The sequence below is a fragment of the Corvus hawaiiensis genome, chromosome 2 (genome assembly GCF_020740725.1).
Source record: "Corvus hawaiiensis isolate bCorHaw1 chromosome 2, bCorHaw1.pri.cur, whole genome shotgun sequence".
Taxonomy (NCBI): domain Eukaryota; kingdom Metazoa; phylum Chordata; class Aves; order Passeriformes; family Corvidae; genus Corvus; species Corvus hawaiiensis.
Genome location: NC_063214.1, coordinates 53137026 through 53157618, shown reverse-complemented (window position 1 = coordinate 53157618; position 20593 = coordinate 53137026). Strand labels below are relative to the sequence as shown.

The window sequence follows — 20593 nt, the reverse complement described above, 5'->3', positions numbered from 1 at the left end:
AAACTCCGTTGCTGGAGACACTTGAAACTTGACCAGACAAGGTCCTGAGAAACCTTCCCTAGCTGGTGAGCAAGCTGAGGTTGGATTAATCATCCACCAGGGATACCTTCCAATGTAAATTACTCTGTGATTGAATTCTGCATAATGAGTATCAAGATATTGTATGCTAGACTGAGCTCTACTTACTGCTTTTTTGTGAAGGAAGGAAAAATAAGTTGAAGCACTTCAAATGGTACCATATTACACATGAAATTTCCAAACTAAAATCCGCAGGGCTCAGCTCTTACTGGCAATAAAAGTAATGTTTGGTTTTCAGGCAGGTACTAGTAGCACCGTCTCTCTGTTAGTTTTGCCAGAGACTTTAAAAGTAGCAAATTAAGTAACACTGGCAAGCCCAGCCATTATCCCCTCTGAATGTAACACAAGTGTTGCAATGCCCACGAGCAGTACTGGTGATTGGGACAGACATGCTTTAATGCCATACAAACCATGGAAATATTGTGAACTAAAACCATTGCAGCACTTCCCCACAGCATTGCACTCCAGAGCGTTACATTATATGTCGCATCCAAGTTGCAAAGAAAGAAAGAGAGAAAGAAGAATGAACCACAATGATAATTGCCTCACTTCTAATACCTTTAGCCTTTTTGCTTTGAGGAACAGAATTACAACTCTTACTGAAATTAATTGTCAATTATTAGTGGCATATGAGCGTTTTAAGAAGAAATGAGATTTTTGACCTTTCCTATGTACTTCAACACTTCATTGCTGAACAAAAAAAAAAAAAAAAAAAAAATTAAAAGAAAAAAAACTTTATGGTTTCGGAGCATTTAAAATATGGCAGAATCAGAACCCAAAACCACATGCTGAAAAATAAAAAAGGATCCACTGGAGAAAAGAGAACATGTTTTCCATTAGAAAAATCCGTTTAGAAGTTCCTATATGACTATAATAGAAGATAGAAATGCTTCTCTTCACGTAGCTATTATTCTGCAAGTGTAACACATCTATACTTTTCTTTGAAAATAACCCCCGACTGAAAAGGTACAGCATCACTCTTCAGCACAGCAGCAGCACTTCTCCCACTGTGACAGATGTTTCCTGCTAGATTTGTTTCCTGCAAAGTTTCACTTGATTTTTGAGGGCAAAAGCATTATCATGGAATCTTCCTGGCATTATGACTCTTTGCAAAAAAACAAAGTGTATAAAACAGTCCTACATTTATATTACACAAAACTTGTTCTAAAAATATGCTGTTGTTCTCAATAATAATCTACTTCAAAGTACTGAAAAAAGAGCCACCAGTCTAAGTGCTACTGCTCTTCTGTCACCACCTAGGCTCTCTTAAAATTTTAACATGAAGACAGTGGGATGCAAAGGATCAGATGCAAATTTTTATGGACTATCAAATACACTAGGCAATGGAAATCTCTCCACAAATAGCTTTAGGATGGAGTCAGACAATATTTTTACAATGAGGAATATATTTGCCAAATGTGTGGTTTTGACTGGCTTACATCTACCCATGAAATCAGCTTGATCTCCAAATGCTCAGTCAGGAAAATTTTTTGGTGAGCAGTGAAACCAATTTTCTTAAGGATTTGTGTCCTTTGTGCAGCGAAAGCCCCGTCCTTCGCACTGCCACCGCGCCGAGCTCCCCGCGCCGTTCCCAGGCTCCGCGCCGAGCGCCGTGCCCGGGCTGGGCGGGCGGGCTGCTCGCCAGCCGGGCTGCTCGCCAGCCGGGCCCTGCCAAGCACAACACTGCTGGCCCGGGCCGCCCGCCGCTGGGGCCGGGAAGGAATCTGCGGCAATCTAATCAAACACAAACTTGCCTTCTGTTCCTTCGGCAATTTTACTTTAAACCTGGCTACTAAGCTCGAAACCTAGGGGGGATTCAAGGGAGCCAGGCAGGCACGCAGGCGGTGTGTGAGATCAGGTACGCATCACATCCTGGCGAAATTAAGTTTAAAAAAACCTTAGCCATGCTACCTGGGAGCTGCCACCCTAATCTTCAATCATTGTGGCATTCAGCCAAGATTCTGAGACTGGAATTTAAATCCACATAGTCACTGTTAGTAGGAAGCCTTTTAACAATGATTCTGTTAGGTTTGTGATGCAGGCGGATTTAGGTTTTTTTCCCAGACATCCAACTGAAAAATCACTTATTTGCACACTGTAACAGAGAAATGCAATTATCTGTGAGATTTTCCAGTGCATCAAAAATTTTTATTCTAGCTCTTCTCAGAAATATAGAACTGTACAGCCTTTCCCCAAATACAGAAAAAGCATATCCTGGGGGTTAACATCTATCATTACTACAGCGATTACAGCAGTTAAAGAAATGACTGACATATGACATTGATTTAGTACAATTTTTTAAAAGACCATTTTGTAGCTGTTAACTCCACTTAAGCATCTTTAGCATGAGAGCTAACATTGCCAACACTCTGAGGGTCTGGAGTTGATCATGAGTTGGTCATGAACTATTATATACAGGTTTGGCTTTCTAAGGCATCTTTTCAGCTCCATTATCTCCAGCATTTGCATATGCTTGATATTTGCATTGCAAAAATCTGGCCCAGTGACAAGACTATCACTGACATCTATACTAATAATGTATGAGCTTTAACAGAATATAGCTCTTATGCCTCGACCAAGAGCCCTATAAAATTCACTAAAAAAAAGTTGCCTCTGAGACATAAAACTGGAAATCAAGGACTCAAAAATTAGGAAATAGCTGCATTAAAGCCATCCCTGCTTGGTCCATTTATGTTGACACATTATAATGTGAGTCTTAGAAGTAGCAATAAAAAAGATGTGCTCAGTTTTTCCATCTACACCAGTGAAACGCTGCCCAAATTAAATAAAAGGCATAATTTTAACATGAGAAGTCACCATGTATAGTTTGTATGGGTTCATGCAGAAGAGATCTGGAGGGAGGTGGGTGGAAGGAAGGCGTTATACTCAATTTGAGATACTGATCTCCTTAACAAATTTAGTTTTTAGTGCCTGCTTTTGAAATAATAAATGTTATACAAAGAGAAATACCAGAACAGACCACAGAAGCATTTATCTACATATTGTAGAGTACTGGTCACCACACAAATACTGCATTAAGTTAAACCCTTTACCTAGAGAAAAACAGCTCATTCCCCAGGAGAATGAATGGTGATGCACAGGGAGGAGAGCATGGTAACCCTGATGCCCAAGGACTCTGCAAGAGCGGAGAATCTACAGATCAAGTTTAGAAAATTGTATACATATTTAAAGCTCCTATCCTATGAAAATCTGTAACAAAGTTTAACCATGCTTGATCAACTATAAAATGTCTGTACCATTTGGGGATTTAACTCTGTCTGAAGCACATGTTCTTGTTTCCAACACGGACCCTTATTTTTCTACTAAATGTGCAATAAGCTGTATTTCAAATTATACTCTTATCCTACAGAGTATTTTCATTGAGCACAGGCTATAACCATACTATTTTCTCAATGTTATGTATTTTTTAAAAATTAAAGACAAGGAATAAATATGGAAGTATCACTGAAATATCAACCATGGTTGTCCTCACAAGCATATACTATTGCCACAGAAAGGCCTCCTGACATAAAATCACTGCTAGAATTTTCTATGTATTGATCATTTCCCTGATCAGAAAAACAGTTGCAAAAAAGCACAGCAGTTTTAGTGCAACACACAGTCAAAAGCTGATACTGGGGATGAGTACCAAATTAAATTATCATAAGAGAGCCCCTGCTATGGTCTGCACTACAGGTATTTTTCCTAAAGCTGTGAGAGGAGTCAAAACAACTGAATTATCATAATGCACAAGCCAAGAATCTGTGCTACACTGGATATAACTCCAGCCATAAAGAGTTACTGACTTTTCAGTATCTTTAAGCAGAAAAAACAGAGGTTGCATTTTTTTTTTCAGTAAACTGTGTCAAATTTACACTTTAGCAACAACAAGCGAACTAATAAGACAAACACAAACATCTATCTGCAGTATTTTCATACCTACCGAGACCCTTTATAAAGCTGATCACGCTGGATTTTCTCCAACATGCTACTGTAATATCCATGAGCCTGTGAATACCTGAAATGTTCCCCTCCTTCAGTCAGAAAAGTTAGAATCCTTTTCTAACTAAAATTGAAAAATAAATTAGTTGTTTCATAATCCTGTTTCACACTTCCCCACTGCTTGTGAGGAAGACATTTCCTTCAGTTTCTTGGCATTGCTTTTCAATAGACAAATGCTGAAGAACTGCAATGTGTGAGCTAGAGCAGGCCTGCCGATCAGCTCAGCCTTTCCATAACCAAAGGGGTAATTTTTAGCTTCAGCATATGATGATGACCACTCACAGAGTGGCTGCATGTCTATATTTATCCAGAAGTACATACTATGCTGACAGATTAGTGAAACTACTTCAGGCACTCCAAGAACATGAGACAGGATAATGGAGTTCAACACAAACAAACCACACATATCAAACACATGTATTATCATACAATCCAAGCTGAAAGCAATTAGTATAGAAATGCAAAGCACAGAGACAACACAGGATGGGTTTTGTTTTGTAACTAAAGTCTTTTGGCCAAAAGTACATACAGTCTAAATTCCTTTCGATAAAACCAACCCAGTATCTCTTCTTTTCCCGTGCCAAGAATCAGTGAGAAACCACATATCCTTAAGAATAACTGTACATCTGCTGCAATAACTCTTGAGAAAATTTGCTTTGTTTTAAAATAGCAATTATAACGTTAAAAAGAAAGTGAAAAAGACATTATTAAATAAAGCATGAAGAATTTAATTTACAAGGATATGGTTAATGCATCACAAAAGGTTGCTTTTTCACCTTTTGAAGGAGAACATTCCCAATTAATTCAAGCTTGATAGAGAATAAAAAAAGGGAGCTTTTGCTGAAAGAAACATACTAAGGTCTAGCAGATCCATTCTTATCTTGGTAAAATGAACTGTATGGTTCCCAAGAAAAATGTTAGTCCAGCATATTAGTAAGATGCAGTAATAGCACTATTTAATGTAAACATTATTTTCATAATTAATTTGCATGTTTCAAGAAAAAATAACCATAAAGGTATAGAGTTAACCAATAAAATATAGTACTAATGACTTGAAATATCTATGATAGAAAATAAACTTATTTGAAGTACAGGACTTTACAACAAGCAATCAATGCTACTAATGTCTGCTCTTTTTTGTGTTTCTGACTCTTTCTTAGGAGGACTTACAGTAAAAAATGAAAGACCAGGAAGAATTCAGTGGACACCAAGTCCCACATCCAGACTATCTGGAAAGTAAAAGTGTAAATTATGGTGGTACTGGTCTTGGCCTTACTCTTCATAGGGGTTACAATGCAATGTAATGACACTGTTCTCAACTGCATGCTTACATAAATATAGTAAACTAATTATTAAAATGAATGTAAGAAACCGCAATTTTATGGCCTGTAGTGATTTCTAAGGTCCATAAAAGCTGCTGTACAAATCTACCATAAGCAACAGCTCTGCAGACCCAGTTTCCTTCTCTAGTAGTGGAAATGAATTACACTTCCAGCTGCAGGAAGGCTGGCCTGCACTGGCCCAGGGATGGAGAGATGTGTAATAACCCTTTGCATATACATGTCCCAGGCAGAGAGTATCAACTGTGGAGCTTTGAAACTACACTTACTGGAACATACTGCTTCAAAGCTTCCTCTATTTTAATAAACAATGTAAAATAAGCAGTAAAAAACACATAGACAAATATTCATATTACATGAAATTGAGTCCCTGTGAAGGATCATTTCCCTCAAGGTAAGGGAATTTTTTTCAGTGAAAAATTCCCTCACTGACAGCTGTACGTAGACACAGACATTAGGTACAGGCACATACAGATAATAAGAATATATAAGAAAGTCTATATGAAAAAAATCTCAAACATATTTTCCCTCTTAGTAGAACAAGGTTGTCTCCAAAATTGGAAATCTCAGTAAACGTGTATTCTAAAACTCCAGACTCTGAAGACTATCTAAAACTGTTCAGGCAACTATTGGAGAAGACAATCAGTCATTTTGTGCAGCTGTCTTGACAAGAACATGACATAAAACTATCCCAACTCATGCTGACTTTCAAAAGCCTATTTAATGCAAATACAGAAATCTTCAGGAACAGTTTCTTTGGTTGACCAACTAGACAGATGGTCTGCAATGAAACAAAGATAAAACCCAAACAGTTGCATGCAAAATAAAAGTCTGGAAATTCCTGTGCCAGAGGAAATACTATCTAGTCTAGAAGATAAAATAGAGAAGAGACAGTGAGATCAGTGGGGAAAAGTACAAAAGAAGTTCAAGATTCTGGAGCAAAACAGCTCATTCAGAAAATAAGTCTAAAGGGAATAGACTTGGGAGAATATCCAATAAATCATCTTGAGATGACCTAAGCTCTCCAAAATGGATATCCTCAAATACTTGATTATGCTGAAACTATAAGAGAGAAAAGGCTAATTTATACATTTCAGGTTCCTTAATTTCTTTAAAGAGACATGCCTCAGGAGAGTAAACTGGCACGGGAAGAGAAAGGAAGAAGATACCTTCCATGATAAAGGCACTCCAGGACTTGGTTACCGATTTACCCAAGATAAGACCAACATTTTAAATTATTTCTGTCTGAGTATATAGTGAAAAAATGCTGTTGCCAGGTTTAGATATACGTATTCCACTCTTTTCACAGTATTTGTGGAACTACAAAAGACAATTCCAAATCCTGCAGACTTGTAAACTTCCTATTCCTTTTAGCATAATAGGAGAATACAAATTTCATGTGAACTCAAGGAACAGCAAAGACAGAAAACAGGAGACAAATTAATTAGTGCATCCACTAAGAAGTGGCAAAATGGCCAATAAAGTGTAAGCTTTGGCCAACCCAACTACTCTATCCAAGGAAAAGGAGGCATGAGCATTGTGTGTGTATGCACGTGCACACGTTAGCCATTCAATTTATTTTCAGTATCTTATACAAACACATGCCTAAAACAGACCATATGATATCCTCAGTGAGACTGAACATTTTGGGACATAAGGCTAACTCTTCATAGCAAACTCATTCAGCCCTCCCCTGAATCCAAGGGTGGACAATGATTTGCAGAATGGAGCCTAAGAACATGTCCCAGATGTGGTAAATTTTTAACAATCAGATCCAATCCTCTGCAGGATAGAAACAAAATGCAGCATCCATGAAAATAAATATATGGCCACTCAGTAGGCTTTATGGGTGCTAAAATATCACTTGTGGGGAATGCTCTTCTCTGCACATCTACAAAGAGTTCATATGTTCATTCCACTCAGAGATGCTTATGAAGCTGCCATCTTCTGCGACGGATCCCACCAGAAAATAATCAGTTTAATAGAGACACCTTTGCCCAAACTCTGGGAAACATTAGTCCCTACATGACTGTAACATACAGATAGGTCTTACTGGAGATGGATGTGGTGAAGTGCCTGTTCGCTTTGAAGCCAAGGATCTTGTTCAACCTAGAACCTTGGAAAAGCTAAAACTGTTGTTTTGGCCTTATTAGCCACTAGCAACCTTCTGGCCCTCACATCCCAGCTGCTGGTAGGTAAATGTTAAGCTTTGTAATCCTCAGAGGAGCACTGCAATTCTCTGCAAGAGAGCGGTAATTGATGTGAGAGCCTGTAGAGGAAAGCAGTGAGTGGAACACATTTTCTCCCCTTGCATATGCAGAGGATTCAAGAACGATGATTGCCAAAACAAATAAACAAACAGGAAACCCTGTCATATGTGTCCCTTGATTTCTTTTAAAGGCCTTTTCACTGACTTGGCTAAGCTCCTAGTAACTATGATCCTGTAAGATGTAGCCTTTCCCTCCCTCCTTCTCCTAAGTGACAGGTCAGGGGTTGAGCAGCTGTTCTAGGTTCTTATCTCAGATCCTTGCAAGATGTGAGTGAGGCAGGAAAGCAATTCTTCTTTCCTCCCATTCTTTTTGCTCACCATTTATTTTCCTGCTTCTTTTTCTCTAAATCATTATTTTCTTGTTTACATATACCATGTGCTGAAGATATGTGCTGAAGATATGTGGGAATACAGGCATGCAACATAAAGATTTTTAACTGTACCAGTTATAGAATTTGCTTGGTAATTATGAGATTAAAGACTGAAAAAGCTAGATGGCATGGAAAATCTTGTGGAAAATCTAAAACAGTTTTCACATTTGAGTGTTTTATTTAGGGGTAACTTCTCACTAAAGGAAGCATCTTTGTTGCTTCTGATGGGATCCAAATCAAACAAAAATACTTCTCAGTTCCTGTGTTTTATATGGTAATGACGCGTTGCCTCTTTGAAGGCTGACTTGAGATTAACAATATACTTTCAAAAGATTTCAAAGATCTTGGTATCTTTTCTACATAACTTTTTACCTTTTCCAGTTATTCCAAAAGAAAAAACTCCAAAGAAGGGTGAAAAGATATTTTCAGATGAATAATTGTTGGGGTTTTTTTAAACAAAAATTAAAACAGAGACAAGGTTTATTTCTGAAACTACACCAGAATTTCTTTGGGCTCCAATAGAGCTTAAAAGCCATTTTATTTTAAATAAAGACATTCATAATCTTCTTTTACATTTTTTTTCAGGTACTAGGGCAAAAAGGCTAAGCTCCACTTTGGTTTTATTGGATCAGAAAATAGCTTCCTATAAGAATTTTAGACAGACATTTTGTTGCATTTGCTTTCCTTTTCAGAGACAGGGAGATGAAGACACTCCTGTAATTTTGTGGTTGATGGGTGTTAGCAGAAGAATTATTTTTAGGGAACTTGGAAAAGGGCCTAGGAAGTACAAGGCTTAAAGAGCCCAAAAGAGAAGGAATAGTTACTTCCAGAAGAGGGACCGCTAACAAGCACGGAGGATGTGACCTATATCTTCGTTTACTGCTGTGCTGATTTTGGTCGGGGTAGAGTTAATTTTCTCCACGGCAGCTGGTATGGGGCTGTGTTTTGGATTTGTGCTGTAAACAGCACTGATAATACAGGGATTTTTCAGTTACTGCTGAACAGGGCTTACACAGAGCCAAAGGCCTTCGCTGCTTCTCACCCTGCCAGCAATGGGCTGGAGGTGCACATGGAGTTGGGAGGGAACACAGCTGGCACGGCTGACCCCAGCTGACCAAAGGGAGATCCCAGACCATGTGGTGTCATGCTCAGCTTATAAAGCAGGGGGAAGGAGAAAGAGGGGTCATTCAGAGTTACAGTGTCTGTCTGCCCCAGTTACTGCAAGGCGTAATGGAGAGCTAGCTTTCCTGGGGATGGCTGAACACCTGCCTGCCCATGGGAGTGAGCCAGTGGCCTTGTGGTGCTTAGTTGCCAGCTGGCTTTAAACCATGACATCCATACATTTTCTCTTTGTGACAATATACTTTTCCTTTTCTACTTAAATGTTTTGCAATACAACTGTAAGTCTGTGTAAGATGGAATTTTGAAAAGATATTTAAATTGTTTATTTTTTACTAGAGAGAGACATTAAATGCTTGCAGCTGAGTCCTATTCCAATTTCAACAGCTACCTCAGATGTTTGAACTGGAACCGTCCCTGAATTTTTGTTGTCTGTTTGTTCACACTTGCTCTTCCAAACTCCTGACATGTTGGATCATGCTGTTAAAAACTCTTGTCTTTCACTGGAACGGAAACAGCATATCGCGTGTGGATGACGTGTCTTCTGTGCAATGTACACATATGTATGAAAACCTGAGTGTGTTGTGATGCACTCATGCAAACAAGCAGTACTTTATTACCAATGTACAAAAAGAAACAGCTTGTAGTTCTAGTGACATAACACTGTTCAACATCTAAGAGTTGGTTTCCTAGAGCTTTGCTCATTTCATGCCAGAATAACGATGCCTAGTTATGTTTCAAAGTCTAGTTATGTTTCAAAGCGTAGTACTACTAAGGAAAATCTTAAAATTGTACTTGCCTTCTTGACCTCATCTTCTGGTGCACCTGATCTACTCTATGGGTGTCTGTCAGGGAAAGTTACAAATTTAGCCACCTACAGACCAAATATCAAACTTAATCTAGCCATCCAGGCTCTGGGTAAATTGTGACTGACATTTCTAGGTGATCCATCAAACCCTTCTTAGATTCTTACCTTAAAACAGAATAAATCACTTTCCAGAGGTGCCTATCACTCATTCAGTGATTTCTGAAAGAGAACTGACAACAAAGATATACATCCCAAAGTTATTAGTGATGACTCTCACTCTTAAACCTGTAGACTCTTCAAGAACACCTTGTATGGATTAAAATGCACTGTGGTGCATTTTAGCTGCTGCTGGCTAGAATTCCTGCCCTTGCTTGTGTGGGTGGAAAATGGCACAACACCAGCAGTAAACCAAGCCACAGGCTGGATCTGTGGACTGGCAAGTTAAACCTTCACACACCAAGAAGGCTTTCATAAAACTTTGTGAAGCCTTCTGTGATGACACCACAGGAGGGATTTCTGTGAATAAAGACTAACACAAGAGATACATCAATCATGTTTCCCTCTACAGTGGAGCACACAAAGTAACATCTATACAAAGAAAAATGAAAGAAAAAATTCTGCAGCCAAAGTCTGGATTAATATTTATCAATCCCCTACTCTACATCTGATCGAACCACTGTCATTACTTAATACTGGCTGCAGCAGCACACTCATAACATTGTCTATCTTCCATTTTAAATGCTATTCGACCTCTTTGCTTACAGCTGTCTTTTATCAGCCACAGACCATTACGATGCCATAGTATCTAAAAATGCTTTATTAAATTACATTAACAATTCTTTGAAAGTGGGTTCATTTGCTTCTTAGCCACAAACCTAAATGCAAATGCAAATGTTTGCTGCTTTGGTAGACTGCAACTCCAGGACAAAAATACTTTCTGTGGTGACTGAAATACAAGATAATTCCTTTTATCATCCACATGAGCTCAGTGAAGGTTTGTGAAAATTTAGTTTGAGTGCAGCTGCCCACTGAAAAACTTTCACTTGAACACTGAGTGCATGAAATTTAGTTGCTGTCCAAGGGACCTTCTGCATGAGCAGTCAGTAGCAAATACCAAATACAACATGGACAGGACATTGCTCTCATGCTGGTGGGCCATGACAGAAAACTTCTTCCATGTATTGAAATGTCTAAATGTTTTGGAATGCCAGAAATATGTTATTAAATTTGGAGAGGAATGGGCACCTATTGAGATGAACTCGGTGTAATTTAATTACCAAAATAAAGAAAGAATCCTAGGGTTCACACTGAATTTTTCAAATAAACAGCTTAAACCCTGCAAAAACAGAGTAATTCATTAGAAAAACCAAAGAGCCTAAACAAATCTTAGAATAATAAAAAGATACTTTTTATAGTATATTCGAAGGGAAATTCACTATTCCTGAGGGCTGGGACAAAACTAAGGTTGTATCAGATTTTCTCAAGTGTCAGCAAGGGCAATCCAGGCAATCACAGCACAGCTGGCCTGATACTCATCCTGGAGTGGCTGCATTTGACTAATAATGAACCAAAGTATGATAATACAATGCAAAAATCATAGGTTTATGGAAAATAAATTTTATTAAATTAACTATATCTTTCTATGAGATTATAAATTTGGTTAACAAAGCTGAAAGTGTAGTCTTACATTTTTGCTTGGCAATTGGATTGGTATTTTACCAAACTCTAAAATCAATGTTCACAACAAATACAGATTAAAAGATAGGTAACATCTGTGGATGAAGAAGAATCATACTGCAATGAATGTACTTCTAGTGGAGGTACAGAGACCAGTTCTTGGTTCTATACTATTTATCCTTACTGTTAACGACATAAAAAAAAAACTTTTTTTGAAAGTTTACAGGCAAAACTGAAATTAAGAGTGATAGATAGAAAAAATAGCAAAAAAAAGTCCTTCTACTCTGTTTGAATAGCATTTGAAACTTAAATACAAGCGAATAATACATGAGATATTAATTCTAACCTATGGAGGATTGCATAGCCAGAAACAAGGCTGCACAGACAGAATAAGGCTTTCTCTTCCTGGGAAACACTGATGATGAAAAAAGGCCCGAGACCAGGATGACTAATGTGTTGAAAACAGGCTGCTATTCTTGTGACCTGAAGAGCTATGAAGAGCCTTTTCAAGCAGTATGAAAAAAAGCAAAAGCAGGAAAGCTCTACTGCTTCACTGTCAGTGGCTCTGCAACCACTGCTGGATGCTCAGTCCTGTTCTGGTGTCTGCAGCTTGAAAAAAGATGCTGGTGAACTAGAGGACATTCGGGAAAGGCAACTGTAACTCATGAGTGCAAAAGTTGCCTTTAAATTTAATTTAATTTGACCATGAGAAAGTTACACAGAAAGTTATCCTCTAACGGCAGGAATTTGCGCTTATTGTTCCTATGATGGCACCTATCTGCAAAATACATTTCATGGAGCCTCTTGCCCCCAAATGCCTTTTTTAGACAACACAAGCACTCAGGCACGTCCAAGCTGTGATTCATTACAATAAACATGTCTAAAGCAGCCCATCTGAACTGTACCCCTGCACCTCTTCACTGGCTATCAGGAAAACCAGTCTTGATTGTGTAAGATGTAAAATATAAACACTAATGATGCCTGAAAGTTAGGTGAGATGATTTCCACGCCCATTAAGCATGAATATCGGGAACAGAAATTTGCTAAGAGACAGATTTTTGTTCAGTAACATCCAATGTCCAGAATTTTAGACTAGACAAATGCATTAAATAAGTTAAACACAAAGGGAGCAAAATTAACTGCCAGAATGCTATTAAGTCTGGTGCTGATTCTTCCATTACTGGAAATTTTAAATTAAGATTTTTTTTTTTTTAAGATGTGCTTTGTCTCAAATAGAAATTAATTCAGAGAAGCCATAAAGCCTGTTCTATGAGGAGCACAGACTGGATGACACAATGTTTTTTCTGGTTGTATAATTTATGACTTGTTGAATATATTAGTAGAAAACATAGTTCTGAGACCAATCTCTCATTGGTAAAACTAAGATACAGATGTTGCAAGAAGGATTCTCCTTTCTCTAATCTTGATAATATCAAGAAGCAGAAGTCTGAATTCCTATCAGTACTTGATTTCTCTTTGTACATCCAGGTACAAATATATATTGTATGATCAGAGTATCTTTGTGATATATGTAATGTTCTCCTGCTCTGATGGTTTGATTGCTGAACATGCTTTGCCAAAACAAAGACTGATTTTAAGGGGGTTTTTTTGTAGAAAATACTTCAAGAGAACATAAAAGTGAAGGCAACTTATTGGGATGAGTTGGTTTTAATGTTTTAAAGGAAGAGTACACTGCCTGAATAATTTATAAATATGCTTCATAAGTAAAAGTGATAACCATACACACCAGTGGTTTGCCTTAAGAGAATGCTTATACAGAAAAGTGAAGCGCTCTGAAAGTGCAGTGATGTGCTCCAGGAAAGTCACCTTTCACTGTCTGAGTGCTTGAGGAGCAGAGAAGAACCACAGCTGAAATGCTTATTGAAAGTTATGTTGACTTGCACATGAAGGCAGACTGTCCTGAGAATCTGGAAAAGGCTATAGTGCATGTTACAGATCACCAGCAAATGCCTGGTCATCTGCTACAGAATTAAGCCCCATAAATACAAAGATCCAAGGCTTTCTTGTACAGTAGCACAGTCTGAAATAAAATGGCTTAAGAAATTAGTATATTAAGAAAGGATATGGTAATGCCATATGTATTACAGAATCTTGTATTCTAATTATTGGACATAATTATTTTCATTCTTTCCCTGTGGCACCTAAGAAATTCACCAAACCCAGTCAATTGTCCTGCCTCCACCCCAAAGGGAACTTTGTAACAAAGTTGTGGCTCCAAAAGGGTCAGGAGAGCTCAGAAGAAAACCACATAATTCTAGCATTAAGCAAACAGGCCAGAATTGTTCTGTTAGAAATCCCCGATTCTCACTGCAGAAAGACATTAAAACCAGGAGAATACTGACCTAAAAAATGCACAAATGGTTTTGGTAATAGGTATGTAATCAGAGAATTCAAAGCGAAGAGTGCAGGCAATTTTGCCAACAGTGTTCCATGAACTGTGATCTTACAATAAATTCCATTAGTTACAAGCATCAGATGTTGTTATGGGACATCACTTCGCATCAAAAACAATGACAAGCTATATTAGCATAATGGGTTATTATTCCCAGATCCACGTGATCAGTACTCCATGGCAACCCAATGATAATGAACGCCTTTGTAAGTAAGAAAGTATGTACAAAACTATAAGAAATATGAACCTCACGCACCTGAAATGGTACATAAGGCTGCTAACATATTAAGAATTTAAACACCAGCATTGACACTTCTCTCTGTATACACACAGATATTTTCCCCATCCTCTCAGCCAACCATCGCCTTTGTGGGGACGTGGCATTTCCAGGACACTTTCGCTCAGGGCTCATCAACTGGGAAGTTGAGTGCTTAAAATCAGCCTGTGGAACAGAAACCAAAAAAAATGACCGAAATGATAAATCACTTGGGTAAATCTGGGGAAATTTTGCTGGTAAATTTACTGGGTAAAGCAGCATCTCAGAACAGGACCCACAACAGCCAACACTGCCTTTGATACATCCACACAGCAACCTCTCATTGTTGGGCCACTTCAAATGTTCAAAGCAGAAGAGGGAAGCAGCTCCTCTGCTTTTCAATTTGGCTGTAACTGCTTTTTATGGAACAGCTTAATGGCTAAAAAACTCATCTAGAATGTGGTAGCTTGGGGTTGAATGCTTAATTTAACTTCAAGGTTTTGAAATCCCATCTCCAACCTTTAAAAAACCTTCATCTGGAATAACTAATACAGTAAATTTAAAATAAACTTTATGTTTTGTTTTTTTAATTAAATCAATCTAATTCCAATTCCATTGATGTAAACAGTTAAATACTCTCTAGTTTTCCATGAAAAAGCCTTAGGACAATATTCAGCTTTCCGAAAATGCTGCTCAGTATATATTACTTAAATTATCAATGCAGATACTTATTAGATTTTCAGGACACTGTGCCAATTCTTCTAAAGTTTATGGAAAATCATAGCTATCATTTGAATCCAAAATGCATATGACTGCATGATTCAAAACAGAAAAAAGAGATTGAAAAAGACTGTAATTAATCACACTGATCACTTGTGTTTAATGAAGTTTAACGTTCACTGGTCACTTGTGTTTAAGAAGTTTAATGACTTCATTTTCTGTATTAAATAGAAAGACATAATTTGTTATTTTTATTTACACACACATACATACATATAACAATAATGTAGAGATTTGAACCTTCCAGTCAAATGTTTCAAACTCTGCTCCTTATAAAGCAGGTAAACATATCCAACCTAATAAATGTAAACAATACGAACTTGAAATGCCTTTTCTGGATTTAATATTACAAAACTGAGAATTCTGTATCAAAGTCATGCCCCAAGGATATCATCACAATACAAATGTAATCTTTAAAATGCATGACATCTCAGTCAGACAGGTTTTAGGAAAGTTTACCAATAAGGTTAAAATTTGGTAAGTAAGTGTGCTAGCTACGCAAGAGGTTCTAAAAGCATTTTACAACTCTTTGTACTTAATTGAGAAAAATGCTTGATTAAAATCAGTGGTAGCAAGTTTGAAAAAACCATCTCATTACCTTGCAGGGATAGATTCCCTAATGTAACGAGAAAATTACCACAGAAATTAGTAACAGACTTTATGGTGATCGAGAAACAGTGGTATTAATACTGGGCAGATAGTCCTTCTAAGTATCTATTAATATCAAAGCACATGATAAATTTAAATAAATATCTAACTTGCCAGCAGTGTGATGCTTCCATTTCACTCCTTGAAGGACTACTGCTTGTCATCAAATAAATGAAAAACTCTTACTTGCAAATGCCATTCTCAGAGCTCCATTGTAACAGTCAGTCACCTGGAATTCCCACTTTGGGCAAAACAGAGCTGGGAATTGGCCCAGGAGCAGCTACTTATATACATGGACCTTCTGTCACTGCAGCTGCAGTGAGAAATCCTGTTTCTCCCCTTCCAGTGAAGAGCTGGCCCTTACACTGCAGTTGAAGCATGTAGCCAGTCTTGTTTTTTTCATGCTTTAAAAATAAATTCTATCTTGAAAGACATTTACAGATACACATGGTAAATAAATTTTCAGAATTGTACTCTAAATAATTCCTTATTTCATTTGATTATTTCTCTCTTTTTTCATTGCTTATACTTGTACATTTCAACGTGTATAAGTATACTTAGACGTCACAACATGCTATTTACTTTCTTTCAAATCCCTGATGAGGAGATAAAGTAAAGCCTAGAGTCCATCCCTGCAGTACACAACTGCTTAGCTCAATCTAATGCGGTAACAAACCATCCACAAGGATACTTTAATATTTACAGTGCCTCATGCCAGTTTTTAATGCATTGCTCATAAAACTATTATATTTAAATGTATGCTGAGTGACACTCAAATACACCCTAATACTCAAATACCTGGTTTGTTTCTTCATTCAGCTGAGAACTCTGTAAAAAGTGCCCAGATCTGTCTGACACCCTCTCCTGGGAGATGCTACCACAGACTAGTTTTTGTTCTTAGCTTAGACACTACCTCCTGTATTGGAGGAGAAGTCCATTAGGACGTTACCTGCTACTGCATTACAAGTAATAATAAATAGAATAATAATCTGAAAGGGCATTTCTTTGTACATCTGTGTGCTTTCCACTGTGCTGCATTACCTCATTGGACTCAGGCTTTCAGAAGTGAGGTAATATAGAGGATGTATGATTAATCTGATGCCAAATGAATCAACTGTTGACCCAGTTACCTTAACAGCATGCACAACTCACTTGCTGTTCTCCTCATCTGATAAAATTTCACACTTTTTGTCCCCCCAAGCACTGAGGCAAAGGAAGGCATACCCTGCACTGGAAGGATGTGCTATAAAGAAACGATGTAGGATGGAAATCAGGTCTCCTGCACTGCATTCTGCTCTTGGGAGGGGATTTCTCTGTCTCTCACCTCCCCCATCTCCCCAGCTGCTCTCTTCTTACTCCATCTCTACAATCTGGTGTCTCCTCATGGCTGTGTTTTCCCCATTTCAGGCTCTCTGTTCCAGTTCTGGACTCCAATGCACTGTTTGCCCATCTAAACATTGCTCATCTCACCCTGCCAGTCCTCTTAACCCCATCCCATCCCTTCTCCCATCCCTATTCCTTCACTCATCCCCCTCCAGGGTGTCCTTGGTTCCATCTCATACCAGCCACTCTCAATTTCCACTCCCATTGCCTGGGAAGTAATCAGTTCCCCTGCTTCTGCATCCTTCCCTATAATGATTCCCCTGCCTCTTGTCCCTTCATTCCCACAGGCTCTTTCCTGGGCTTTTATTGCAGCTTCATTCCCCTCTGCCCTCACTTTCTTTGTGCAATCACTGTACAGAGGCAGTTGGCTCATAAGGTCTCTGTCCCTCACCCATTCCCAACATGAGAATTTTTAACACGAACAAACAATAGGGTTGTTTTCTCATTATTAGAGAGGGTAGAACCATTTCTGCAGAAAATTCTAAAATCCACCTTCAGGGACATTAAGATTAGAAGTGTTTTAGCCCAAACTGTAGAGCTCAGGAAAAGAGAGGGTTTACATTAAAAAGTAGGTGCAGCAATATACACACATAATCATTAATTTTTTTTCTATTTTTTTAAATAAAATTCCAACCTGTCTATATTAACAACTTTTAAAAGTTCATTAAAACAATAATTCCAATTATTTCAGTAATTTCAGTTGCTATGGAAGTCTGCAGGGCCCTAAACAGCCACTTCTACCTGTCCTATCCCTTACTGCTTAAATACATGACAAAAAAATGATTAAAAACAATCAACATTTTTAATTTCACATTCCCCTTGAAAATATTTTCCTCTTCTATGACATATTTGTTAAAGATTCACCACAGACACACTGAGACTTTGCCTAATTTGCTACAAACCTTGATGACTTCTGTATTTCAAAAAGTGATACATTCCAACTTCTGATTCCCAGAGAATCAGAAATGCTCCTGATCAAACACTCATCCCAGTACATAATACATACATTGTATTATGGGGAATGAATCTGTCACATTTTCCTGCTATGAACAATAGAACAAAAATCAAAATAACCACCTAGCTTTGGTTCAGATGGCGCAGAGATAAAGGGTGGGGTGAGGTTATTTGTTTCAAACATCTGCCTTCATAGAAAAAGAAATGCAGCTAAGTAATTTTCTCCTCATTTAAGACATCAGTAGCAACAAATATGCACGCTGTGGAATTTAAAGCAATCCAATGACATTTCCATATGAAAACTACTACTTACTGTCAATTAAAAATCTCATTATATATATTAACTGGCTGAGTCACAATTTACAATGTGTCACTTGGCTACCAAGAATGTGAAGGAAAAAAAGGTTCTTCCAGTACAAAAACAGAAGACAGGGCTTCATTTCTAGATCTAACACAGGATATGTGTTTCTCAGTTAATTTCTCTGTTTTGATTTGCCCAGCAATAGCAATAAAGCAATCTCACATGCTCAGGTAATAATGCTGAAAGAATTTAAGTCTGTAAAGCTTCCAGATGGGAAGCACTGTATGAATATTATTATAATGGAGACCATTACAACCAAGTTATTTGCAGCGGTTTCCCTGCACCTGAACTAATGAATGTCAATTTGCATCTTGTGAATGTACTTTAAGATAGGCAACACTATGAGTTCTGTGTGCAATCCTCTCAAAGGTGTGACTGAAGCTTGGTTCACAGCTGGTGTATTTACAAAGGCTGTCACAACAAGGATTTCCTCCAGTCTAAGAAGGCGGGAGGCTCATGCAGCCATTCTTCAACAGCTGAGATTCCCTCTTCACTACCTAACAGCCTCAATTTACAAAGTCGTAGAAACTTAGATATCTTTAAGAATTCTACCCGTCTCTGAATTGTTCTGATTTTTGTTAACATGTCCAAAAAAAGGCAGGCAGGCAGACTAAGTTCTGCTTCCACAGGAAAGCTATCTAAAACAATTCCAGTTACAAGGGAATGACTACTTTCAGCACTTGATATCTCAGTAATGTGCAAAGAATAAACCTCATTATGAAAACATACAACAATGCATTGCTGTGAGTATATGCAGAAACCTACTCTGCAAACTTCTCAAGGAAGACCTTCAGCGAGAACTCTATCCAGGTAACCTTCTGACTAAAAAACAAAATTAATCCACACATTTAAAGGCATTCATAAATAATAATCAGAAATGCAGTAAGAAAGATAATTCTGTACATTGTGTTCAACAAAACTTGTTCAAGGAAAACAGTATCAGAACAAACAAATTTATAAATTGACATCTTCTGAAGTTTAATTTACTCCACATATGAGTTGAGACTCTTCAAAGTTACAGAGAGAGAGGAGATAGATAGCCTGAGATTAGGAAAAAATATCAGCATAATGATCACCCAGTAGTTATAGGAGTCTTTCAAAATATCTTTGGCAGACTACTGTGCTGAGCCATGTACTACTTAAGAATTCTAGGGAATATAAATTAGTCTTTCAAGCTTTTCAAAACAAAACTAAAACCATCTGCAACTTCACGATTATAAATAAAATCAAGATCTAATGCATTCTGTTGATCAGTCCTTGTCTGATATAATCCATCTAACATCTTCACATTCTGGCCATACACAAACTGTGATTTCTCACCCCCTCACTCACTAGTGAAAAACCACAGCAGTCTCTTAACTTGAATTCATTAGCACTACATGTGATGACAGCAACTTTCTGAAAGAACAGAAAGTATCCAGAATAAAGATTGTATAGCATGTCTCTCAAAAGGGCCTCCTCCTTTTTTTTTTAATGTGTGAAACTTCTCTGCTAAGGCTCCAATCACCTAATTAAGCTCTTTATCAGTAACGTATTTCCCTAGAGAAACGTGATACTGTCACTATAGCAATCCCACAGTATTTACAAAACAACACTCAGATTCAAACCAGTGTCCTGAAAAGAGCCCCAGAATCTCTTTCCTGAGACATGACAAAGATGGATCTCTCAGGCACCTCTAATACCAGTTGTATCAGTGATCTTACACTATGCACAAAAATCAGTATTTCGGGGGGTGTCTCTGTATTTGTGATCTCTCTTTCACACACATGAGGATGCAAGTGGCAGTCAGTAGCTCAGTGAAACTACTGCTACTTGGCTGAGAGCAAACTAGGAAGTCAGTGTTTCTCAGATGTGTTTCATTCAGTAGCTTGTTTTAGCAGGCTCTGCTGTCTGCTGTGAAAAGAAAAACTCTGCCATCCCTCGGTTTTGAATGTGACTATAATTGGCAATATACAGAAGATCATAAGTGTGTAAGGAATTGCCAGGCTTCTCAGTAGTTCCTGCGAAGAAGAGTCTGAGCTTCTGAACTCTGAACTTGAACAAGTCCTGTTTTCCCCCTTTGAGATGCGCTATATCAAGGGGATCTGGCAGACAGAGGCCAGAGAGACTGTCTGGCTGAAGACAGAGGCAGAAG

The 20593-nt window shown here is 38.0% G+C and overlaps 1 protein-coding gene across 11 annotated transcripts in view; it reads right to left on the bottom strand.

Annotated features, from left to right (window-relative positions):
- FRY (FRY microtubule binding protein) overlaps positions 1-20593 on the bottom strand; it is a 227796-nt gene that overhangs the window by 133650 nt on the left and 73553 nt on the right. The window contains exon 1 of one of the 11 annotated variants that reach the window (XM_048295014.1): positions 4022-4097. The exons of the other annotated variants lie outside the window; for them this stretch is intronic. Coding sequence (XP_048150971.1) covers positions 4022-4082 — 61 coding nt within the window. The 5' untranslated portion in view covers positions 4083-4097. Of the gene's footprint in view, positions 1-4021; positions 4098-20593 lie in introns of those variants that run through there. 11 annotated transcript variants of the gene reach the window in all.